The sequence below is a fragment of the Anomaloglossus baeobatrachus genome, chromosome 2, assembly GCF_048569485.1.
Source record: "Anomaloglossus baeobatrachus isolate aAnoBae1 chromosome 2, aAnoBae1.hap1, whole genome shotgun sequence".
NCBI lineage: Eukaryota > Metazoa > Chordata > Amphibia > Anura > Aromobatidae > Anomaloglossus > Anomaloglossus baeobatrachus.
Window position 1 is genome coordinate 103,846,677 of NC_134354.1, and position 26,351 is coordinate 103,873,027.

A 26,351-nucleotide genomic window follows, 5' to 3' on the forward strand; every position below is an offset into this window, starting at 1 on the left:
TAATATGTAGGGTTTGCCTACTGTTGGGGCTCCGACCGCCAAGAACCACACCAAAACCAGGGCTCTGAAGAAAGAATAGTCAGGATTGAGCCTCCACTCTATTCATTCTCTATAGGATTGCTAGCGATAACAGAGTTGCTGTACTCACTGTTTGGGCGCTTTTCCATCTGCGTTTTCCTGGTGCGAGTGCGATCCGATAAAAAAATCGGATTGCACTCGCACCAGTGTTAAAAAATGAGACAGTTTCCTCTGTCCCGTTTTTTTCTCCACACAAATCGGGCTCTTTGTGCAATTGCAGCATGTTGTGATTTGCACAGAGTCTCGGCTCACGTGTGTGTAAAATTGCACTGCACTCGCATGTTATGCGACTGCAGTGCATGCAGAGACAGACAGCGGAGGAGATGGGGAGAAAGTGCTCCCTCCTTCTTCTCCGAGCCTGTGATGCGATCACAAGATCAGATCACAGTCGGATGACCCTCAGCGGAGACCGCAGCAGAGGGTCATTAGCATATTGCTTTCGCTGCGCCTGCATCGGAAGCGGTACGCAAGTGGAAAAGCGCCCTTTTGGTAACAAAAAAGACAGTTTGCACTCTGAAATGATAAAGCATGCAGGCAATGAATGCAAGAATATAGACCTGCATTAGTGCTTAAGGAAATCTAGGAAAAATTGAGATATTTAACATACAAAGTGGCCATTAGTATATCTGCCCAGTAGCCACGTCAAGGCATATGTCGTATACTTTTTTTTTTTTTTTGGTAGTCCCATGGGGAATAAATGCAGGATAAATGCACATTCTTGACCTCTTCTCCATTCAGATAGGACTCTTCAGATCTCTGTTCTTGTAATGATTGGTTTTCCCAGCAGGTGGACCCTCTGCAATTGAGAAGTTATCCCTGATCCCATGGATGGGTTTGAAACCCTTTAAATATTCTGTAAATTTTGGTGACCTTCTGAGTGCTGTTGATTGGCTCTTTGTTTTTCTCTGCTCTGCACCATCAGTATAAAACCACAGAGGGTACTAGTTCTGCTATATAAAGTTTTATGTGCCGAGGTCAAGATGCTGCTCATTAAGCTTTTAGCCCTCAGCGGGTCGCCCTGTACAAGTGCAGAAGTCGTAAACACGGAGTTACTAGAAGTCTGTATGGCGGTATTCTAAACACAGCTGATCTCTTAATACTCAGGAGACCAGCGCATTACAATTCATTTTCTGCAGGCCCGGAGAGAACAATTCTTTTGCTCTTAATAAAATCATGGTCCCTACTGGCAAGAGATTAGAAATGCTAAACAGCTTATTTGCATGAGTCATCATTAATTTACAAAGTAATTTCAGTGTGCCAGTTCACCAAAGTATTTTTATTTTATTTGCTTGTGTAATTGATGTTTTTCTTTCTTTAATTAACTCATTGAACTTGGTCCTGTTTAGAAATAAAGGGCAAAGAATGTGTTTGTTTTTAAGGCCCTGTGCGCACTGGAAAATGGAATTTTCTCAAGAAAATTCCGCAGGCATTGAAAGATTACCGCATCCGCGGTAAAAAAAGCGGCAAACCGCATGCGGTTTTACCGCGGTATTGTTCGCGGTATTGCCGCGTGCGGGTTGGTACATGTGCTTTAATGCATTCAATGCAATAAAGCACATTGAAAAAAAAAAAAAAAAGCTTTTTCCTAGATAGCAGATAAAAAGATAGAAGAATAGATGGAGAGAGAGCTAGATAGTTAGATCTCACAGTCGGTAGTGTGTTCACATTACCGGCCGTGGGAAATGACCGGTAATTACCTCTCTGCGAGGCTGCATTCAACAGTGTGTCAGTTGTGGCTGGATGCAAGCATCGCATGACGTGGATTACGCCGGAGCTGTGTGTTTCGGGGGGTTAATAAACAGGTGAACCAGGAGCTTTTTTGTGTTTTATTTAAAATAATGGATTTTTCGGTGTGTGTCTTTTTTCACTTTACTTACGGGTTGATCATGTCAGCTGTCACATAGACGCTGCCATGATCAAGCCTGGACTTAGTGGCGGCGATGCGCCGCCATTAACTCCTTATATTACCCTGACTGCCACCGCATCACGGCAGCAGGAAGAGCCGGGGACACTCCGGTACTGTCGCATAATGGATGCGACAGTTCCGGGGCAGCTGCGGCTGATATTCTCAGCTGCGGGAGGGAGGAGGGAGGTGGGGGACATTAACCCTGCCCCTCGCCCTCCCCAGCCTGAGAATACCGGGCCGCCGCTGTGTGCTTACCTCGTCTGGACGCTAAAAATACCAGACGAGGTAGCCACGTGGTTTTTTTTCTATATGTCCGTTTGCTTTCTATGTGTATTCTATGTGTCTGTGTGTGAGTGCGATGTGTGTGTGCTATGTCTCTGTGTGAGTGTGATCTGTCTGTGTCTGTGATGTGTGTGTGTTTACTCTGCTCCGCTTCCTCTTCCTGCCATAATGACATCACTTCCCTGCAAACCGCAGGCAGCGATGTACATTACCGCAGGTAAACCGCGAAATACCGGAGGGAATAACGCAGGAAAACGCAATGAACCGCACAGAATTTGCTGCCTGCGTTATTCCCTGCGGGATTTCACGATTACATTGCAGTCAATGGAGTGAAATCCCGCAGCGACGTGCGGAAAAGAAGTGACATGCAATTGTTTTTGCTGCGGGAATCCCGCAGCAAAACATGCAGCTGTCAAAATCCGCCTAGTACGCACATGATTTTTTTTATTCCATAGGTTTTGCTGGTGATTCACTGCAGAGATCTTATGAACATTTTCTGCAGCGAAACATGCAGCAAATCCGCAGGAAATCCGCGACCAAAAACCGGCAAGTGCGCACAGGGCCTAAAGGGATTTTCCAGAGTATCTTAATTTTTATAAATGCTTCAGGCTACTTAAAAATGGAAGGAAAGGGATGGTATCCCTCCTCAGCAGCTCCGTTTTAGAAATGAGCGGACCCGTGGGAGTTCGGTTCAGCCGGCGCAGCTGGACTTTAGATAAAGTTCGGTTTGGGATCCGGACTTAACTTTAACCCCAATGGAAGCCACTAATTGGGCACGGTGGGTCTCTGCCCTCATGCAGCCAGCCATAACTGGATCACTTCCAGGGGAGGGTAGGTGTTTTTTTGTACATACACCCAATCACACTGTTGTCACCTCCAGTGTGAGATGCGCAGACACCGCAAGCGGCTCACACTGGGCTGAGCACCGAGCGTACCCGAGCACAGTGATGCTCGCATGAGTGGTTTGCATACCTAAAGTACACGAACTCCGAATGTGAACTTTTTTTTTTTTTTTGTTAAAGTCTGTATTTGGTACGAACACCGAACCTCTGGTTCACTCATCTCTACTCCTGGTTTCTGTGCTTCTTTATTTTATTTTTGACACTCAAGCAATGCCCAGAAATGCAATGGTCAGTGCCTGCCTTCTCAGGAGAAGCATCTTGTTAATAGGTGATAAATATGGATGGATTTATTGGCTCCTGGCAATTAGTGCTCAGGATACATGCCTGGTCTGAAGTCCTCCAACCAAGATCCTCCCCTGCTTTAACTTTTCCCTTGCCCTCTAATTTCTTCATCATTCTTAACTGCTGGACAAATCAAATGAGGTGAGCCTAGCACTACTGATCTAAAGGTGTACCAAGAAGAGGGTTGTAAGATTTGGGAAAAATGGTACAAAGTTCTCGTGACCATGCAAATGATGGCTTGCCCTTGTGGTAGGATCTCCAGTAAACGGCATTATTGTGAGGGACACATTACTACAAGTGTTGGGTTCTTCTAAAGCACCACCACGAGGGATATAAGCACATTACTGTGCCCGTTTTAACCATTGAGCTGTCTTAGAAGTCCATGTAAGAATGTGCTAGGTCTTTGAGAACGAGAGGCTCTTTGCTTAGGTTAATGTATGAGGTTCCTTAGCAGGGGGCCTCCCTTTAGTAGCTCAGAATTGTCTAACATGGGATTTTCACCTATTGTACCATCACCCATTCCCTGTAGACTGTGAGCCCTCGCGGGCAGGGTTTCCTCTCCTCCTATACCAGTCTGTTTTGTACTGTTAATGATTGTTGTACGTATACCCTCTTTCACTTGTAAAGCGCCATGGAATAAATGGCGCTATAATAATAAATAATAATTTTAATATGGGTCCCAAACTGGATCACCCTCAAGTTTATATCCAAAATATAAATTTGTCAACAGCAAACGAAGCTGTTCTCAAAACTTATTCTTTAAAGCACCACTCCTGCATTATTTTTTCCAGCTCTGGAGTGGCACTTTAAATCTAAGCCCCCTATCATATATTCACCTTCCAGCAGTTTCACCTCTTACCAATGCTGCTCCAGTTCCGTGGTGCCATCTTGTGACTTCTGAATGGCTGTAAGTCAGAAAATACGTCACAAGCCCCCAATGCAAATCTATGAGAGCCAGAATGAGGCTCTCATAGACTTTTATTTAGTCGTGATCTTCGGTACACTCCATGAAACACTGGAACCGCCGGCGGATCACAAATCATCTTAGTGCTTACTAGCTAATGTGTAGGAGAAGCTTGGAAACTATAGTTGTTTTTGTTTTCTTTTTTTGTTTTTCTTAGATTAAAATGGCCAAAATGTTTCCGTTTTTGCACAAAAAGACATGTGAATGAGCGCTTACTCACCGTTCCTAGTATTCTCAGAATTGGGAAACTCACACCTCGCTGCTCACAATGTGCATTACATATATTAACATCAAACTACGATTTCAAGAATATTATATTATTCTTATTTATTTGGTGTTTTCAAGAAATCGCATCGCAGAAAGGTTAGCACATAAAAATGGCATCGAAAAGAGAATTCAAATCACAAACGTTTGCCTAAATATTACTTCAGTTGCCATTTTACTCCTTTTTTTTTTTTTCCTCTCCGTACGGAGTTTTTTTTTTTTTTACATAAGTAGCACGGTTCCTTACTTAATCTAAAGCTTCAGAGACACAAAAGGATTTTTTTTTTATTTTTAGTTCAAGTAGATGGAATATATCAGAATTCAGTTACTTTTAATGTTACTAGTTTTCATTTTTATGTTTTTATATGCTTTTCTTAATTTTTATTAAGAAGACCACGCTACAACATAAGCTGCTTAAAGATTAAGCAGTAATGGAAAATACATTTTTGTTACTAGTATTTTTAGAGGGTTAACAGCTATAAGCGCTGATCTAAGTTTATTCCTCGTCTCTCCCCAAAGGACCATCACACTTAACTTTATCTTCTGTCGCTCTGTACATAATTTGTGCGCTGGCAGCTGGAGATAAAAATGCTAAAATGCTTGAGGAAAACAAAAAAGTTAGTAAAAACTTGCCGTATAATCCTTTTTTTCATAAACAAACTTCTTTAATGTGTGCCACCATAATTTTAACTTTTAATACATATCGTAAGAAATAAAAGTAAGGAACAAAAAAACCCACAGACTCGTTCCATCTGATGTGAAGACCCAATAAACTTTGCATTATGGAGCCGAAAAAGTTAGAGACTTGTTCTCATTTAGTGTCAGGTTCTGTTTTATATATTTTATATGCTAGCATGAAAATGTGTTTATTTCTTCCTGTTGGGGAAATGATTACAGAAGGTGGCATAAACAACTTTTTAGAAACTGATGGAGATTTAATATGTCTTTGAAACTTAACAAATAGTGATACAGTTTAATACAGTGCCACACAAAAGGTTGACAAAATGAGATTAATGGGTATAGCAGAAAATGTGTAACTGGATTAACGATTGGCTCAGTGATAGGAAACAAAGGGTTGTTATTAATGGAACACACTCTGACTAGGTCACAGTTAACAGTGGGTACAACAAGGATCAGTATTGGGCCCTTTTCTTTTTAACATTTATTAATGACCTTGTAGAAGGCATTGAGAGTACAATTTCAATATTTGCAGATGATACTAAACTATGAAAGGTAATTAATACAGAGGAGAATAATTTAATATTGCATAGGAATTTGTGTAGGCTGGAGGCTTGGGCTGAGAAATGGCAATTGAAGTTTAGTGTGAAAAAATGTAAGGTCATGCACTTGGGCAGAGGAAATAAATTGTATAACTATGTGCTCAGTTATAAACACTAGGTAAAACTGTCACTGAAAAGGACGTGTGTGTGTGTGTGTGTGTGTGTGTGTGTGTGTGTGTGTGTGTGTGTGTGTGTGTGTGCACAAACTCAACTTTACTGACCAGTATCGGTCAACTGCTGCCAAGGCTAATAAAATAATGGGATGCATTAAAAGAGGCATAGATATGCATAAGAAGAACATAGTTTTACCCCTATACAAGTCACTAGTGCAGCCACACTTAGAATACTGTGTACAATTTTGGTCTCTGGTATAGAAAAAGGACATAGCTGAATTAGAGAGGGTGCAGAGATGATGAATTAAGGTTATTAAAGAAATGGGTGGACTGCAATACCAAGACAGGGTATTAAACTTGGGGTTATTCAGTCTGGAAAAACGAAGGCTTAGTGGCAATCTTATTACAATGTACAAATATATGAGGGGCCAGTGAAGAGATCTCTCTAATGATCTTTTCACACCTAGGCCTGTAACAGGGATAAGGGAGCATCCGCTACGGTTAGAGGAAAGATGGTTTAAGCATAATCACAGATGCAGATTCTTTACTGTAAGAGCAGTGAAACTATGGAACTCTCTGCCACATGATGATGATGTAATGGTTGATACACTACTAAAATTTATGAGAGGCCTGGATGCTTTTCTTGAAAAATATAATACTGGTTATGTGCACTAGATTCTGCCATGGGGTGTTGATCCAGGGAACTAGTCTGATTGCCGTATGTGGAGTCGGGAAGGATTTTTTTCCCCTAATGTGGCACTTACTACCTGCCCCATGGATTTTTTTGCCTTCCTCTGGATCAACATGTTAGGTTAGGTCATGGGTTGAACTCGATGGACTTAAGTCTGCTGTCAACATTAAATGCTATGAAACTATGTAAGGTAATAAAACAGGCATCAGATAAAGTGGCCAATTTGGTGTGTATTGGCTAACACTGGTATATGATCTAGACATTTGAGCTCTTGCAGACTAGTGTCTCGCAATGCTTTGGTGACTTACTGAAGCTACTTACATTTCCAGTTTTATACCTTGATGTCCTGATTTGTACCCTAATAATTCTTGTACATGTTGATGTAAAATCCTGGCGGCTGCAGAAAAGGACATTTGCGTCTCACAGGCCGTAGGTTTCATATCCCTGGTCTAGTGGATGCGAAGCGCATCCTTTATGTAAAGTAGTAGTTTATTTGCGTGGTTCCCATGCCATCCTGCTAAATTGGGCAGTAAAAAAAAGAAGCATTTTCATTCTTAATTATTATTTTTTTAATATTAATTTCAGAACATCCCAGGACTTTAGGTCATGCGCACTACACCAGTTTGAAGCTGGTACTCTAAGGCTATGTGTCCACGCTGCGGATTTTGCCGCGGATTTACCGCGGATTTTCCGAAAATCTGCAGCAGTGGCACTTCCAAGCCATTTCAATGGCATTTTGGAAATGCTGTGTCCATGCTGCGGATTTTTCCGCGGCGGATTTGCCGCGGATTTTGATCCGGAAAAATCTGCAGCATGTCAATTATTGTTGCGGATTTTGGTGCGGATTTTGGGTATAGAATGGGGGAAAAAAAAAAATCCGCATCAAAATCTGCGGCAATTTCGCGGTAAATCCGCGGCAAAATAAGGTGCAGATTTGCCGCGAAAGTCGCGGATTTTCATGCAGAAAAATCCGCAGGTACATTCTACCGTGGACACATAGCCTTACACCTGGCTTCATAGTACACATGACTGGAAGTCTGGGACTTCTGATCATGCGCACTGAGCAGAAATCCAGCGTCGGGCGTGGTGTCAGCAGAGAGCGGTGAGATCGACCATGCCTCTGACACTGCGCATCACTAGCATGTTAGCACACTCACACGGGTCTGCTTACATGCTAAGGGGGCCAACTAGCCAAGGGAAGTATCTCCCTTGCGAATAGTCCCTGGCCTCATTAGCATATCATAAAGAATCTTTAGAAATACTTTTTCTAAAGATCTCTTTATCTAGGCTACTAGATACAGGGACGGTTAGGGGTGCTTCACACACAGCGAGCTCGCTGCCGAGATCGCTGCTGAGTCACGCTTTTTGTGACGCAGCAGTGACCTCATTAGCGATCTCGCTGTGTGTGACACTGAGCAGCGATCTGGCCCCTGCTGCGAGATCGCTGCTCGTTACACACAGCCCTGGTTCGTTTTCTTCAAAGGCGCTCTCCCGCTGTGACACACAGATCGCTGTGTGTGACAGCGAGAGAGCGACAAATGAAGCGAGCAGGGAGCAGGAGCCGGCGTCTGACAGCTGAGGTAAGCTTGTAACCAAGATAAACATCGGGTAACCAAGGTGGTTACCCGATATTTACCTTAGTTACCAGCCTCCGCAGCTCTCACGCTGCCTGTGCTGCCGGCTCCGGCTCTCTGCACATGTAGCTGCTGTACACATCGGGTTAATTAACCCGATGTGTACAGCAGCTAGGAGAGCAAGGAGCCAGCGCTAAGCAGTGTGCGCGGCTCCTTGCTCTCTGCACATGTAGCTGCATTACACATCGGGTTAATTAACCCGATGTGTACAGCAGCTAGGAGAGCAAGGAGCCAGCGCTCAGTGTGCGCGGCTCCCTGCTCCCTGCACACACAGCTAAGCGGTGTGCGCTGGTAACTAATGTAAACATCGGGTAACCATACCCGATGTTTACCTTAGTTACCAGTCTCCGCAGCTTCCAGACGGCGGCTCCGTGCAAGCGCAGCGTCGCTTGCACGTCGCTGCTGGCTGGGGGCTGTTCACTGGTCGCTGGTGAGATCTGCCTGTTTGACAGCTCACCAGCGACCATGTAACGATGCAGCAGCGATCCTGACCAGGTCAGATCGCTGGTCGGATCGCTGCTGCATCGCTAAGTGAGAAGGTACCCTTAGGCAGGGATTAGCAATATACACCCAGAACTGCTCAGTATGCTGCCAGATTCACATGATGCTAAGGGATCTGGCAGCATACTGACTGCCACAGGTTTATCGTACCACAACAGATGGATATCGGCCTCCTGATGAACCATGAAATGGGGAAACGCGTTGAGGCAGCATAAGCTAAGTTCTATGTCCCTGCTATAATTGAGATTCTCATTGAGAAAGGATTGCGGCCTCTTATCTTTTGAGGTTGATTGTGAGCTCCATTTTGGCACAGTATCACTTTATGGTTTTGCACTGCACTAATATATATATATATATATTTATTATATATGCACTGCACTTTATCTTTTGGCTAGGGGCTCATAGGGTCATAGCAGGGACAGTCGTCGAGGAGTGGGGGCGCCACTACGTATCTTTAGGGTGCCAACCTCCACGGCTAGGTAGAGCACAGGAGGGAGTGGACATTGTAGGGATTTATTTTCCCTCTCTCTTCTGTGCACAAAATCACTTTATTCACACAATTGGGGTAATATACCTTTTAGAAATAAATTAAGATTAAATGTTAAGTTTTAGATAGGGTTTTATGGTAATTGCTTAGGTTAGATCATCAATGCTTGATCTGCTATGGTCCAACACCCCACACCGCCGCTGACCAGCTGATCTTTGTGCAGCTAGCGGTAGCAGGCAGATGCTCAGTTCCAGAGCTGCTCCGTATTCTGATAGCAGCCACACCAGGTGTACAGCACCTCCGCCTCCTGTTGATTTGAATGGGAGGTAGATGTGCAGTACCCGGCCGCAGCGGTTATCAGAAGACGGCGCAGCTCCAGTATTTCTGGCTACCTGCTGCTGCCACCGGGGCAGAGAGTAGATGGTTGAAGGGGGTGCCTGGTGTTAGACCCCGGCCGATCAGGCAATGATGACCTATCCTAGGGATAGTCCATGAACGTTTTAGTAGTGGACAACCCTTTTAAATTTTTCAAAATCTCTAGTGGGGGTAAGTAAAGATAATTCCATAAATAGTAGTGACTCAACCAGTATACAGTATAAAATAGAAAAATGGAGATGTGTGTGTGTGTGTGTGTCCCCAGTAATGAGTGGGAGACCTCTACTTTGTATGACAAATCCTGTGTTTATTGTCATGTTTTTTTGATGTGGGACTATGCTTTAATTCATGTACATTTGCTTAAAAAGGCTGTCCACTACTTAAATTATTACCAGAATATGCAATATACCATATTACTTGACCCTGGTTCACAAATTTACCTATGCTTCCATTTAATAAGCTGATTAATGAGAAGCTTCCCTTGTCTGTACATGTTGTCTTGTGTGCTGAGTCAAACACTGCTGATGTAGGGGGCCCACCGGGGGATTCACCTGCTCCCCGGTGGGCCACGGTGAGTCTGACTGTATACATTTACATATAATGCAGATCTATTTTTCTTTACCCATATGACTGTAACAAAGATTTGGTACAAATGAATTAAAGCAATCCGCCACTATAAGTGGAAGTTATATTATAGTAGGCATGACCTGGTCCTGGCTGTCTATTGCATTGTCCACAATGTTAGCTTAGCAGCCTTCAAAGATAAGTAATTATGAGTTTCCCTAGTTGTGGCGCACACCGCACCGTGCATAGAATCGCAGCTGTATGAGGATGTATTAATATTTATGTGCAGCGTGTTCTGCTAGAAGTAAAGGTGTTAATGAGTATTATAAATCAGTGGGTAACAGGCAATGTAAGTCTTGACAAGAAGTGTTAAAGAGCTAAGTATTGTATTCTGCTGAGAAATGGCTGAAGTGTTATGGGCCTTTTGTCTTATCTGGCATTACTACAGGTACTGAACAATACTTTACAGGATAGGCTGGATTCATAATGTTGCACCATCCTTTACCGTAAAAGTTACAGCTTGTACAAGGCCTCTAACTTGGATTTCCAAGAGACTGATCGGCATGGATTTGTGTTTTGTCGACCACCGTGAGATACATGGTCACCAATTATCTTCTATTACACCCACCAGTAACGTTTACCATTAATTTGCCGTTGTGAAGTCTAGTTTTTATTGATAGATTTCGAAATTGATCCACACCCTTATTAGGATTCCAAAATGTTTTGTTTGAGTCACTTATGTATCCATAAGTCTCAATTGAAACAACGGAGGCCAAAGGAGTGGCTTTTTTTTCTGTCAAGCTAATATTTATTGATTTACTACGCAGCAAAACAAACAAAAAATAATAATCTGATACTGAGCAAAAACCACATCATATACTAAATAGAGTGTGAGTGTTACAAATCCGAAGACAGAATTGTCATGGTAAACCGTATATGAAAATGTAATAGAATAACAAAATTTCAAAAAATCTCACCACTTACCGCCAACTTACCTTCCTAACGACGTCGCTGTGGCCGCCGAACAAACCCTTTTTTAAGGGGGCGGTTTGTTCGGTGTCACAGCGGCGTCACACAGCGGGCCACCAATAGAAGCGGAGGGGTGGAGAGCAGCTGCATGAACGTCACTCCCACCTCGTTGCCAGAGGACACAGGTACGCTGTTGTTCGTCGTTCCCGGGGTGTCACACGTAGCGATGTGTGCTGCCTCAAGAATGACGAACAACCTGCGTACCAAATGAGCAACGATATTTTGAAAATGAACGACGTGTCAACAATCAACGATTTGTTGAGCATTTCAGATCGTCAGCGGTCACTCGGAGGTGTCACGCGCAACGACGTCGCTAACTACGCCGGATGTGCGTCACGAATTCCATGAGCCCGACGACATATCGTTATGAATGTCGTTGCGTGTAACGGGGCCTTTACCGTTAAGTGCTTCAGTCATCTATTTTTGCACTTGAGAGGTCATATTTTCCCTTGCAAAAACCAGCTGTAGCCTCCCAACATTTTGGGATTCCAGCGGCCTTGATGGCTATTCTCCATTGTAGAAATATCTTTATGGTTCCTCTCTCCATGTTTGTCACCTACGAGTCCCAAATTAGGTGGAAAAATTCAATATGGGAAAGTAAGAAAGGCATCTTCAATGACATTCGGCAGCCAAGCTGTTTGTATGCTTGAAGCATGTTGTCTATTAGTTAAGCTTACTTTCCATTTCGTCTGTTCCCAAGGAAGTTCTGTTACTAGAACAAATGCACCACAAGCTACAAGTTCCAGAGGGTTGGAGTTTTGTTTCGAATGTGTCATCATGCATTAGTTTGTTGATTTTTGCAGCCAATAAAAGTTCCTGCCTTTTTATTTTAGTCTCCGTTGTCAGTGTGCTAAACTTTTTCAAATACTAGAAACTATTTTCATCACGATCAATTGCAACTACAACTTTTTTTTTTTTTTTTAAACTAAGTTTAATGTGAAGTGGTGGAAGATAAACTTGAGGCCGATTGACCAGTGATTTGTATTGTAATTGTACTGACCAACGGTGTGCTCTACTCTGCGAGGCCATGGTCTCATTTAGTGATGACTGTTCTATAGGCATAAGAAACACACTGGCTTCGTGTACCTTAATTGTAGGCCAAACAGCAGTGCTACCACTGTCGGGTCAGCACAGATTTTCCATTTCTGTTCTTATTATTTGATTATTTTCAAAAGTAACTTGATGGAAGCATGGTGTCTTCCATTACAACCACAAGAGCCAATGGAAAAGATGGTTTTTCGATACCATTCTGCAACAAGGCAGCTTTCAAACTCGTTTTGCTAGTCTATGAATGCCTCCATTCATCGAGAACATGTGTACCATCTAACGCCATCAGACATCGCTTTCCATTGCATAGTGTGTTGTGGTGTGTTGATGATTGGCTGAGCGAGGGCGGCTGACCCTCCGGTTGTTTTGGATCATGAAATAAATCACTACAATCAACATCTTCATCAGGATAGGAACCATCCATTTAAATTTCCGTTCCTGCTGTGGGAAGGGGCAAGCACTGCATTTTCTACATCATGTAGTACTGGTTTAAGAAAAGACTCACAATCAGGATGCACAGTTGGTGACTTGTTTTTCTTTAAATATCTGCCGATTTTAGTCATGCAAAAATGAGTCTGGTGATTATTTTGCTCACACCACACCACCGGCAATGGAAAAGCCATTCCTTTCACCATTCAACCACTGCGTTATGCCAGCGTAACACACAGTGCAACAAATGTGAACTTCCCAGCTTTGCCCTTGATCTCCGGCTTGACAGCCAAAGTAATACTTGTATGCAATACCCACTCACTTTGTCAGATTCTTGCACTGATCTTAAATGGTGTGTTTGCCACATATGTAGCAGAAATTGTCCAGATTAACACATGTGTCTATCCATCTTGAACTGCAGAACTGATAGCACTATAACAGATCACTTAATCAAATTCTGTCCAGCTTGTATTATATACTTAGGGGTACTTTGCACGTTGCGACATCCCTACTGCGATATCGTCGGGGTCAAATCGAAAGTGACGCACATCTGGCGCCGATAATGACGTCGCAACGTGTAATGCCTAGATGCGCCGATAAACGATCACAAAAGCGTCGTAAATCGGTGATCTGTGTAGCGTCGGACATTTCCATAATGTCGCACCAATAGGAGATACGATGTTGTTCCTCGTTCCTGCGGCAGCACACATCGCTGTGTGTGAAGCCGCAGGAGCGAGGAACATCTCCTTACCTGCCTCCACCGCCAATGTGGAAGGAAAGAGGTGGGCGGGATGTTTACGTCCCGCTCATCTCCGCCCCTCCGCTTCTTTTGGCCGCCTGCCGTGTGACACGGCACGACCCGCCCCCTTAGGAAGGAGGCGGGTCTCCGGCCAGAGCGACGTCGCAGGGCAGGTAAGTGCGTGTGAAGCTGCTGTAGCGATAATGTTTGCTATGGCAGCTATCACAAGATATCGCATGTGCGACGGGGGCGGGTACTATCGCGCTCGGCATCGCTATCATCGGCTAGCGATGTCGCAGTGTGCAAAGTACCCCTTACTGCTGACATCCGCCAATAGACCTGTCTGAACGCATACAGCTATTTCCAATATATAATGAATTAATATAATTGAATAGGCTTTGGCATCTATAAATTAAAATCTAGACATGTAAGGGCCATGCCCATGATCATCATTTGTAGTGCTTTGAGTGTATTGCTCTGGGCTGCGCTCCAAACCCAAATGCTACCTAGTACAATACAAATACAGTGGATGGAATTTATAGAAATCTCCTGCCCACTGTGCTTTTTTGTAACGCTGAATAAATGGACCTGCGGTGCAGGTTTTCTATCGACAGCATGTAAATTTCTCCCACGGAGACTCAAGTCTCCTGCGCAAGATAACGCAGTGGAAACATGCTGCATCTGGATCCCCCATAACCCTAATAGTGGGCACGTACCCTCAAACAAATTCAGAGTTCATATTTGTAATCTGCACGCTTAATTTAGTATAAATCACGTTTTTTGTCTCTTAAACAGGATAAATGATCAGACCATGATACTTTTCTAGAACCTGTATAGCGCCAAAGTAAATATAAACCGTGGACTTGACGGCTTAGAAAAATGCACTACTTAATTGATAATGTAAATGATCTGTACAGTGATTTCATTAACTGCATAAATGCCTTGCTTGTTTCTTTTATGAATGTTTTCTATAAAGTCACATTTTCTTTTTCTTGTTTCCGGCAGGCTGTAGAAGAACTTCTAGAATCCCTGGATCTAGAAAAGAGCAGTTATCACATGGGTCTAAGCAGGGTATGTACAGATTTCTGAATTAATGATTTAGATGTTGGTGCTCTTATTTAGATGGGTTTTCTTTTGTGGAAAATTACCTGGTGGACATCGGGCATGTATACAATGGACATAACAGAGTTGTGGTTAAATGTATAGTTGTTTTGCCATTTCAACTTTTTTACTCCGAATTTTTATATGAGAACATATGTTAGAGAAACTATTAGGATAATTACTAGGGATGATCGAGTACTTCGATTATCTGACTTCACAAATAATTTCCCAATACCTCGCCGCTATTAGACTATTCAATGCGCAATGTAAGTCTATGGGAAGCCCGAATAGTTGTTATTCAGGTTTCCCATAGACTTACATTGTGCATCGAATATTCGCAAATAGTCGAATAGCGACGAGCTATTCGGAAAATATTTGCGAAGCCGGATAATCGAAGTATTCTATCATCCCTAATAATTACTATGTAGAACAGTGCTCCGCAACCGTTTCTAGTTCTTGATCAGAGATGATCAAATAGATTTGCAGGACCCTGGTCCTACAGCCATGTATTTTGATTAGTTGGCCCATCAAGTGTCATCTTTGAGGTGGGATACACCCCAAACCCACAAATCGGTAGATATCCTGGAGATTTTGGCAGGCAGGAGCAGTTTGATAGGGCTTTGTCCAGTGGCCATGGACTACTGGTATTCCCACTGGATTCAGGCCGGTAAAACCTTCTCTAGTCATGATTACATTTAATACAGGATAGGTGGTGTTGAGCCATACTAAGGGGATCCATTTATACATCCAAAGTAGGAGGAATTGTAAATTATGATGAGCTATTGGATGATGAGCTATTTAGCTGCAAACGGTCCATATATTGTTCTTCCACATTGGCACTTTTCTGTGGGTCCGCTAGTGGTCACTACTACAGCACATATGCCCACCTGACCCTGCTCACTGGCTTCAGTGTGGGGATGTTGATGTAGATGGCAGGAACCGGTGAGCTGAATGATTGACTGCAGTGGTCACGTATCCTATAGGTGTAACATCACCTCTGCTGCCAGAAAACATCACCAGGGATGGCAGCGGAGTGCCAGAACTGGAGCAGAGTTAAGTCACCTAAAACAGTTAAAAAAATAAATAAATATATGAATAGTTTTCAAAGTTCATTTTTAGATATTTTGAGTTCTGTTATCCCCATAAAATATATATAGAGAAAAAAAAATCAGCTTACGCGTGTGTGTGCGTATATGCATATGTACCGTATATATTTTATATAAACCTAACCTGATTTTTTTTTTTACTTTTTTACTTTTTCTATATTTTTATATATATATATATATATATATATATATATATATATATATATATATATATATATATATATATATATATATATATATATATTTATATTATATGTGTGTGTGTGTGTAATATATATACAGTCATATGGAAAAGTTTGGGCACCCCTATTAATGTTAACCTTTTTTTTTTATAACAATTTGGGTTTTTGCAACAGCTATTTCAGTTTCATATATCTAATAACTGATGGACTGAGTAATATTTCTGGACTGAAATGAGGTTTATTGTACTAACAGAAAATGTGCAAACCGCATTTAAACTAAATTTGACAGGTGCAGAAGTATGGGCACCTCAACATAAAAGTGACATTAATATTTTGTAGCTCCTCCTGTTGCAAAAATCACAGCCTCTAGTCGCTTTCTATAGCTTTTAATGAGTTCCTGGATCCTGGATGAAGGTATATTTGACCATTCCTGTTTACAAAACAATTCCAGTTCAGTTATGTTTGATGGTCGCCAAGCATGGACAGCACGCTTCACATCATCCCACAGATGTTCAATGATATTCAGGTCTGGGGACTGGGATGGCCATTCCAGAACATTGTAATTGTTCCTCTGCATGAATGCCTGAGTAGATTTGGAGCGGTGTTTTGGATCATTGTCTTGCTGAAATATCCATCCCCTGCATAACTTCAACTTCGTCACTGATTCTTGCACATTATTGTCAAGAATCTGCTGATACTGAGTTGAATCCATGCGACCCTCAACTTGAACAAGATTCCTGGTGTTGGCATTGGCCACACAGCCCCAAAGCATGATGGAACCTCCACCAAATTTTACTGTGGGTAGCAAGTGCTTTTCTTGGAATGCCGTGTTTTTGTGCCTCCATGCATAACGCCTTTTTGTATGACCAAACAACTCAATCTTTGTTTCATCAGTCCACAGGACCTTCTTCCAAAATGTAACTGGCTTGTCCAAATGTGCTTTTGCATACCTCAGGCGACTCTGTTTGTGGCGTGCTTGCAGAAACGGCTTCTTTCGCATCACTCTCCCATACAGCTTCTCCTTGTGCAAAGTGCGCTGTATTGTTGACCGATGTACAGTGACACCATCTGCAACAAGATGATGCTGCAGGTCTTTGGAGGTGGTCTGTGGATTGTCCTTGACTGTTCTCACCATTTTTCTTCTCTGCCTTTCTGATATTTTTCTTGGCCTGACACTTCTGGGCTTAACAAGAACTGTACCTGTGTTCTTCCATTTCCTTACTATGTTCCTCACAGTGGAAATTGACAGTTTAAATTTCTGAGACAACTTTTTGTATCCTTCCCCTGAACAACTATGCTGAATAATCTTTGTTTTCAGATCATTTGAGAGTTGTTTTGAGGAGCCCATGATGCCACTCTTCATAGGAGATTCAAATAGGAGAACTACTTGCAAGTGGCCACCTTAAATACCTTTTCTCATGATTGGATACACCTGCCTATGAAGTTCAAAGCTCAATGAGGTTACAAAACCAATTTAGTGCTTCAGTAAGTCAGTAAAAAGTAGTTAGGAGTGTTCAAATCAAGAAATTGATAAGGGTGCCCATACTTATGCACCTGTCAAATTTAGTTTAAATGCAGATTGCACATTTTCTGTTAGTACAATAAACCTCATTTCAATCCAGAAATATTACTGAGTCCATCATTTATTAGATACATGAAACTGAAATAGCTGCTGCAAAAAGCCAAATTGTTATGAAGAAAAAAGGTTAACATTAATAGGGGTGCCCAAACTTCTTCATATGACTGTGTATGTGTGTGTGTGTGTGTGTGTATATATATGTGTATGTGTATGTGTATGTATATATATATATATATATATATATATGTATATATATATATATATATATATATATATGTATGTATATGTATATATATATATATATATATATATATATGTATGTATATGTGTATATATATATATATATATATATATATATATGTATGTATATGTATATATATATATATATATATATATATGTATGTATATGTATGTATATATATATATATATATGTATATATATATATATATATATGTATGTATATGTATATATATATATATATATATATATATATATATATATATACACATACTGTATATACATGCATGACTCTGAGAGCGATGCATGATGGATTCTATGAACTTGTATTCCCAACAAGAGACAAAAATGTTAAAAAAAATTCAGCACCGTACAAGAACAAAGTCTTGTTAAAGGGATCCTGTCAGCAGAATTTTCGCATTTAAACTAAAAGATTCCCGTTCTGCAGCTCCTGGGCTGCATTCTAGAAAGGTTCCTCTTGCTATTGCGCTCCCTTTGAGAACCTAAATAAACAGTTTATAAACTCTTACCTTTTTGTATGCAAATGTTGTTTTATGGTCACGGGGGCGGGCTGTCTTTTGTCCGTTATTTGCACCCCTGCCGCTGTACGCCGTCCCCCATTGGTAATTTACATACATGAGGATGTCGCCCTCATGTAACTGTTGCTCCCGAGGTCTGGCGCATGCCCAGTGGCACTCTCGCGGGACTAAGCACTGTGCAGTGTGAACGTGAACCCTGGTGAGGTGATTGCGCAGGCGCGAGATTATGGGCGGCGCTGTGATTGTCATCAGTAGCGTCCTCCAAGTACCCGCCCATAATCTCGTGCCCGCGCTTTTCCCTCTGCCTCCATCGTTATGCGTAAGCGCTGGCCAGATCAACCACGTTACCTATTACCTATCGGTGGTGTGCTGCTCCTCCCATCTATTTCCTGCTCCAGGAAAAGATGGGTAATAGGTGACGTGATTCACATGGCCAGCGCTTGCGCATAACGCTAGAGGCAGAGGGAAAAGCGCAGGCATGAGATTATGGGCGGGTACTTGGATGACGCTGATGACAATCACAGCGCCGCCCATAATCTCACGCCTGCGCAATCACCTCACCAGCATTCACGTTCACACACCGTGCTCAGTCCCGCGAGAGTGCCACTGGGCATGCACGAGACCTCGGGAGCAACAGTTACATGAGGGCGGTGGCCTCATGTATGTAAATTGGCAAAGGGGGATGGCGTACAGCGGCAGGGGTGCGAATAACGGATGAAAGACAGCCTGCCCCCGTGACCATAAAAAAACATTTGCATACAAAAAGGTAAGAGTTTATAAAGTGTTTATTTAGGTCTCAAAGGGGGCGCAATAGCAAGAGGAACCTTTCTAGAATGCAGCCCAGGAGCTGCAGAACGGGAATCTTTTAGTTTAAATGCGAAAATTCTGCTGACAGGTTCCTTTTAATCTTCCATGAAAAAAGTTAAAAAATGGCAATCTAAAGTATGCAAAGTCCTCATCTTACGCGTTTCGGACAGATGTCCTTATTCGAATAAGGACAATTGTCCGAAATTTGTAAGCTAGGCACTTTGTATATTTAAGATTGCCAGTTTGTAACCTTTTTCCATGGAAGTGTCGCGGGCAGAGGAGGGGACGCTGAGCTCTCCCACTGCTCAGGTCCGGCTGCCGCTGCTGCTGTGGCCACTGCTGCTGCTCGGTGGTGGCTCGAGCGGTGGGCCGGATCCCGGGGACTCGAGCGGCGCTCCTCACCCGTGAGTGAAAAGGGGGGATGATTGGTTGTGGGGGTTTTGATTATGGATATTGTCCGTGACGCCACCCACGGTTGTGGTGATTTTGGTGACACCACCGCTGCTCTGGATGGGGATCTCGGAAGCGGTGACAGGGAGCAGCTTTGATGTTAGTTCTCCCCTCTGTGGGTAGGGGGTTGGTTGTCCCGGGGTCCGGTGATGGGGTAGGGATGAATGACAGGTGGGTTGCGGGGCCTGGTGAGGTGCAGGGTCAGCGCTGTGCCGTACGGCACGGGGGTACTCACTCAGCCTGAGATGATGACACCGTTCTCGGTAAAACACACGGCTGGATGGACGGGTCCCCCAGACAGCTGCGGTTGCTTCTTCCCCGTAGGTTAGTGATGACTGTCTCTCCCTGCACCTAAGTTCAATGTTGGTAGCGATGGGTTCCCACCGGTAACCCGCTCCCCGACTTGGATGTAGGCCGGAGGAGCCCCTTTTTGCCCGCAGGCGCTGGCCCTGGGAAACGGTTGCCCTTGGCGGTGGCGGTGTCTCCCCTTCACGGTTGGACGGTTGCCTTTTGTCGGGACTTGACTGTTTGGAAACCCGGAGGTCCCCTTCACGAACGGATTCTGCAAATTCACGGCGACTCCTAGCCTTGCCGGGGTCCGAAAAGCCCCTGCCAATGGTGCTGGCTTCTCCTTGTGTACCGGTCCGGTACCGCCGGGCCACCGCCCGTCCACGGTCCTTACGGCGAACTCCGATAGGCCACTCCTGCAGACGGTCACCACCGTCTGCCAACCTTGCTGCTCCGTCCGGGCCACACACCCGGACCAACTTCAGGCTGTCTTGCTGTCACTTTTCTCTCTCCACTTTTACTACTCCAACTGCTCTCTTTCCTCTCCAAACTCTATCTCTCCACTTCACCTCCTTCCACTTCCTCCTCCAAAACTAGACTGCCTGTTTTCCCTCCTCCAGGACTGTGAACTCCTTGGTGGGCGGAGACCAACCACCTGGCTCCATCCCCTGGTGTGGACATCAGCCCCTGGAGGAAGGCAACAAGCGTTTTGTGTCTGACCTTGATGTGCCTGCAGGGAGTGTGGGGTGTGTAGGTGTTGTGCTCTGTGGCCCCTGGCTTGTCCAGGGCGACACATTCCCCCTTAGCAAAATGCAGACCGTCCTCGGGCTGCCCGTCCATCACCGGTTTTATTTTCACCAACTGGAAAATCTAAAAATATAGAAAACGGTAACAGACATACAAGTATAATAACATCTTCACACATCGGAAGGTACTCTTACTTAAACGTTGCAACGGTAAACGGTTACGGCTTCCGCTCTCTCCCACCCAAGCAACCTGTCCCCGATGCTGCCCCTAAGCAACAGGCAGCACCCCTTGACCCCAGTCCTGCACAAATTGCCCGAGCGGGTTCTGTCCTTTCCAGGGGACCCACGTCCATGGGGAACCCCTGAAACCCCCAGAGGATTGCCACCGGTTCCTGTGGTGGCTGGGCCCCAGCCTACTCCACTGCGGGCCCTTCCTCCAATCTGCCTCTCCGGAGGCTGTAACGGTGGAAGCTGCAACAAACATTTATTTACAGGCCACAAGTTTGTGGTTGCCTTGCAAGTTCTCAGGCATGTTCATAGAAGTTTCTATGCAAGGTGAAGGGGGTCCCAACGGGGACCAGCTGCCGGCTACGACCGGTTCAAATCAACAGTAAATCAGGTAACTTTCCAGCAATTATTCATTTTCATTTTCAAACTTTAAAACTTTTAAAGAGTGCTTTCAACACACAATGTTCACACCCCCCCCTCTAAATAGTAGTTTCCCTGTACCTAAGGCCCGTTTCACACGTCAGTGAAAAACAGACGTTTTTCACTGGCGTGTAAAACACGCACATGTCCCTGCGTGTGCCGTGAATCAGGGCACACGTGTTTTGTCTAAGTGCAATCCGTGCTCCGTTCTCCGTGGCCCGTGATTGCACTTAGAAATCAACTCACCTGTGCCCGCTCCCGCTCTCCGTGGTGCTGAATCCTCCCGCGGTGCAGCATCCGGCCGGCGCTGACCCCTGCAGCAGCTGCTTCCGGGTTGGCTGTGTCGCGCATAATCAATATGCGCGACAGTAATCAGCCGGCTTAGAACCAGCAGGGAGGACGGGCTGCAGAGAGCGCGCCTGAAGCCGGGTGAGTTAAAATGTTTATTATTTTAAATGCACGTTTTTTTCTGGCACGTGTTTCACGGTCCACACCACTGCGTGGTCCGTGGAACATCAGTGATGCCAGAAAAAAATGGACATGTCTCCGTGCAGCAATCACGCACACGCGGGTACACTGCACGGAGACACGTGCAGTGAAAAATCACTGACGTGTGAGCAGACCCATTTATTATAATGGGTCTGCGTATGTCAGTGATTCTGGTACGTTTAAAAAAAAAAAGCACAAACGTCCCAGAATCACTGACGTGTGAAAGGGGCCTAAGTGGGGGTCTACCTAGGTTGGGGCGAGTGGACCTCCGGGGTCCGGTGTCAGTGGGGACAGGCAGCGGGGGAGAGGGAACAATCAGTCTCTCTTCCCTGTTATCGTGTGGGGCAGGCGGAAGCATAGGGGAGCTGGGCACAGGTTCATCCCTGGGCACTGGCACTGGCACTGGCTCTGGCTCACGGTTGACCACCTCCATCACTTCTTCATCCACGGGTTGTGGGAACAGTATCACTGGAAGAATCACCGCGCCGTTCTGTGTAGGCCAGTCCGCTGGGAAGTCACCCATGGTGTGGATTACCTCTTTTGCCTTCTCCGCTGGTGGAGGAACCGGAACTTCAGCCGTTGCCCTCAATGCTGGTGGGCACATTTTTAGATGGTCCCGGGAAACCGTGGCCAAAGTGCCCCCTTGGTCACGACTGATCTGGTAGGCCTTCCCATCTTCCATCTTGTGGGCTGTATGACGTATGGGGTTTGTTCCCATTGATCATCCAGCTTGTGGGTTCTCCTCTTCCGCTTCAGCACTACATCTCCAGGCTGGAAAGGGCCAGCAGAAGCCTTCTGGTTGAAGCGCTGCTCTTGCTGTTCCCGACTCCGACTCAAGTTCTTCTCGACATATTCTTGAATCTGTCGGTACTGCACCCTCCGCCGAGTTTCCCATTTAGATGTCGAAGGGAGTGCTTCTGGGGCCTCCAATCCCATGTCCAGATCCACCGGTAGCCGACCGGGGCGAGCCCTCATCAGGTATGCTGGGGTGCACTTCGTTGAGCTGGAAGGGATATTGTTGTACATATCGACCAAGTCGGGTATCTTCTCCGGCCACAGGTACTGCTCTTCCAGCGGCAACGTCTTGAGGAGGGTCAGGACCAAGTGGTTCATCTTCTCACACATGCCATTGGTCTGGGCATGGTAAGGGGTGGTCCGGATCTTCTTGCAGCCGTACAACTGGCAAAACTCATGGAACACCTCCGCTTCAAAGGCCGGGCCTTGGTCAGGAAGCACCTTCTCAGGGTATCCATGTGGTCGGCAGAAATAAGCCTGGAACGCTCTAGCGGCAGTACGACCAGTTAGGTCTTTGACTGGGACAACCACCATGAACCTTGAATAGTGGTCTACTATGGTTAGAGCGTAGGTGTACCCACCTCGGCTGGGGGTGAGCTTTACATGGTCCAGGGCGACCAGCTCCAGCGGTTGATGTGTAACGATCGGGTGTAGGGGCGCCTTCTGGCTGGCCTCGTCCTTCCTTCTCAGCGTGCAAGGACCGCACTCTCGGCACCAGGCCTCTACAGACTCCCGCATCCCACTCCAATAGAACCGCTCCCTCAACAGCATCTCCAGCTTCTTCCATCCGAAGTGTCCGGCACCATCATGGTACGCTTGTAGAACGGTGGGCACATTAGCTTGGGGAATCACCAACTGGCGGATTTTCTCATGAGTCTTCGGGTTAATCAGCTCACGGTACAACTTCCCCTGGTGTAGATACAACCGGGTCCATTCTCGCCACAGGCTCTGGGCTTCAGCCGGGGCGGCAGGATCTATTCCAGCAGCACCTTGCTCCACCAGGATCTTAACTAGGCGGACAGCGGGCGCCTGGTTTTGAGCTTCCTGCCACTCCTGACTGGGTAACGGGTCCAGATTCGCCCGTTGCTGGTGGACATGCACCTTCTCAGTTGGTGGCTGGTGAAATGCAGGCAACTCGATCTCATCGAGGTCGTCATCCTCGCACCCTTCTTCTGACAAGTGGGGCATCTGAGAGAGTGCATCAGCATTAACGTTGGCACGACCGGCCCTGTATTTGATGGTGAAATCGTAGTTGGCTAGCCTGGCCACCCATCGCTGTTCCAACGCGCCCAACTTGGCCGTGTCCAGGTGAGTCAGCGGATTATTATCCGTGAAAGCGGTGAACTTTGCTGCGGCCAGGTAATGGCGGAACCGCTCGGTGATAGCCCACACTAGCGCCAGGAGCTCGAGCTTGAAAGAGCTGTAGTTCTCAGGATTCCTTTCAGTCGGTCGGAGCTTTCGGCTAGCATAAGCAATCACCTTTTCCTTCCCATCTTGGACCTGGGACAAGACTGCCCCCAAGCCCACATTGCTGGCATCGGTGTAGAGGATGAACAAGTTGCTGTAATCGGGATACGCCAGGATCTCCTCTCCGGTCAAGGCCGCCTTCAGTTGACGGAAGGATTCCTCATGCCTCTCTTCCCACACCAGTGGGGCTCCGATGGGTCTTCCACCTTTGGTCTGTCCCCCGAGGAGGTCTTGCATGGGGGCAGCCATCTTCGTGTACCCCTTGATGAAGCGCCAGTAGTATCCCACCAGACCCAGAAACTGCCTTACTTCCCCCACTGTGGTTGGTCTCGGCCAGTCTTGGATGGCAGTGATCTTCTCTGGGTCGGGGGCGACACCTTCTGCACCCACCACATGCCCCAGGTACTGCACTCTGGGCTTCAGCAGGTGACACTTGGAGGGCTTCAACTTCATCCCGTATTTGGCAAGGGACGCGAACACTTCGGCCAGGTGCTCCAGGTGGGCTTCATACGTCTGGGAGTATACAATCACATCATCCAGGTATAACAGGACGGTCTCGAAGTTTAGATGCCCCAGACAGCACTCCATCAGCCGTTGGAAGGTTCCAGGGGCGTTGCACAGCCCGAACGGCATACTATTGAATTCACAGAGCCCCATTGGGGTGGTGAAGGCAGTTTTCTCCTGGTCCTCCGGTGCCACAGCCACTTGCCAGTACCCGCTGGTGAGGTCAAGGGTGGAGAAGTAATTTGCAGTTCTCAGTGCGGCCAAAGACTCTTCAATACGGGGCAGTGGGTAAGCATCTTTATGCGTTATCTGGTTAATCTTCCGGTAATCCACGCACATCCGCATGGTGCCGTCCTTCTTCTTCACCAGTACCAACGGGGCGGCCCAGGGACTACAGCTGTCCCTGATGACCCCTGCCTCCTTCATGTTCCTCAACATGTCCTTGGCACATTGGTAGTGTGCAGGGGGAATAGGCCTGTACCTCTCTTTTGATAGGGGGGTGTTCACCGGTGGGAATATGGTGTTGGACCCCTTTAACCTGCCCAAAGTCTAGGGGATGTTTGCTAAAAACTTGCTCATACTTCCGTACCACCCGGTATACCCCTTCTTTGTGATGTGTAGGGGTATCATCAGTGCCTACATGTCGCTGTTGGTGCCACTCATCTAACTCCCCTTGGGGCGGGTGAGTGCTGGCAGTCGGTGGTGAGGTTGGGGGAACTGCCTCGCGGATGGTGTGGGGATCCAGAGTGAGCAACTTGGCAAGTGTAGCATACCGGGGAAGCCTGACTTCTTCCTCCCCACAGTTCAGCACCCTCACAGGCACTCTCCCCTTCTTTACATCTACCACCCCTCGGGCGGCCATTACTGTGGGCCAGTGCTCGGAGGGCATGGGCTCTATCATGGCAGGGTAGTCACGTCCCTGGGGCCCTACTGCTGCTCTACACCAAATCATCATCTCGCTCCTAGGGGGTACAATCAACGGGGCAACATCCATCACTCTCACCCCACCAATCTCTCCTCCTGTCGAGTTCACATGCTGGCGGTACATCAAGGCTCGGATCTCACGCTGCACAGCTCTCTGTCGACTCCCCGCCGCCGTGGCAGCCAGCTGCTGCAGTAGGGTCAGCACATCACTTATACAGTGCTCCATCACATTGGTTCCTAGCACTATCGGGTTATGATCACTGGGTTCATTCATTATCACAATCATACCCTGGTGTTGCAGTTTAGCTCACCCCACAGTCATGGACACTTGTTTGCATCCCACTTGGGTCAATGGGAGTCCATCAGCAGCAATCAGTGTTATACTAGCATCTGGGGGAGCCAGCTAGTCTTTCCCCCAATACCGTTGATACAGTGTGTATGGTATAGTGGTTACCTGTGATCCAATGTCCAGGAGAGCCATCACCGGTATGCCGTCCACAGCCACGGGAATGATAGGCCGGGCCCCGATGTACCGGTCCCGCCAGTCTGGGGGGCCATGGGGTTCTACTCCTGAGGATTGGCCCGTGGCCCCAGGGGTTGCTCGTTTAACGGACACCGTCGGGAGTAGTGGCCGGGTTTGCTGCACCTGTAACAAATCGGGGGTCCATACCGTGAGTCATTGGTTCTTCTCCGCTGCATCCAGGGGACGTCCTCAGGATGGTCGGCGAGCTGTATCTTTGCCGGAGGCTGGGATCTGGTCTGAGGCTGGAGTGCGGCGAGGTCTCCATCCTTGCGGCGGACCTGGGCAGCCAGTTCTTCCATCGTGCTGCTTGGAGCTGTAGGTACGGGAGATGCTGGTAGGGCAGGGGCCACCACGACGGGGGCCGTCTCAACTGGCCACGGGGCTGGTTCCAAGACTTC

At 46.0% G+C, this 26,351-nt stretch overlaps 1 protein-coding gene across 1 annotated transcript in view; it reads left to right on the forward strand.

The window, feature by feature from the left end:
* The window catches only part of MYO18A (myosin XVIIIA), a 538,612-nt gene that overhangs the window by 319,672 nt on the left and 192,589 nt on the right, over positions 1-26,351 (forward strand). Inside the window, exon 26 of the mRNA XM_075333424.1 lies at positions 14,573-14,638. Coding sequence (XP_075189539.1) covers positions 14,573-14,638 — 66 coding nt within the window. The remainder of the gene's footprint in view (positions 1-14,572; positions 14,639-26,351) is intronic.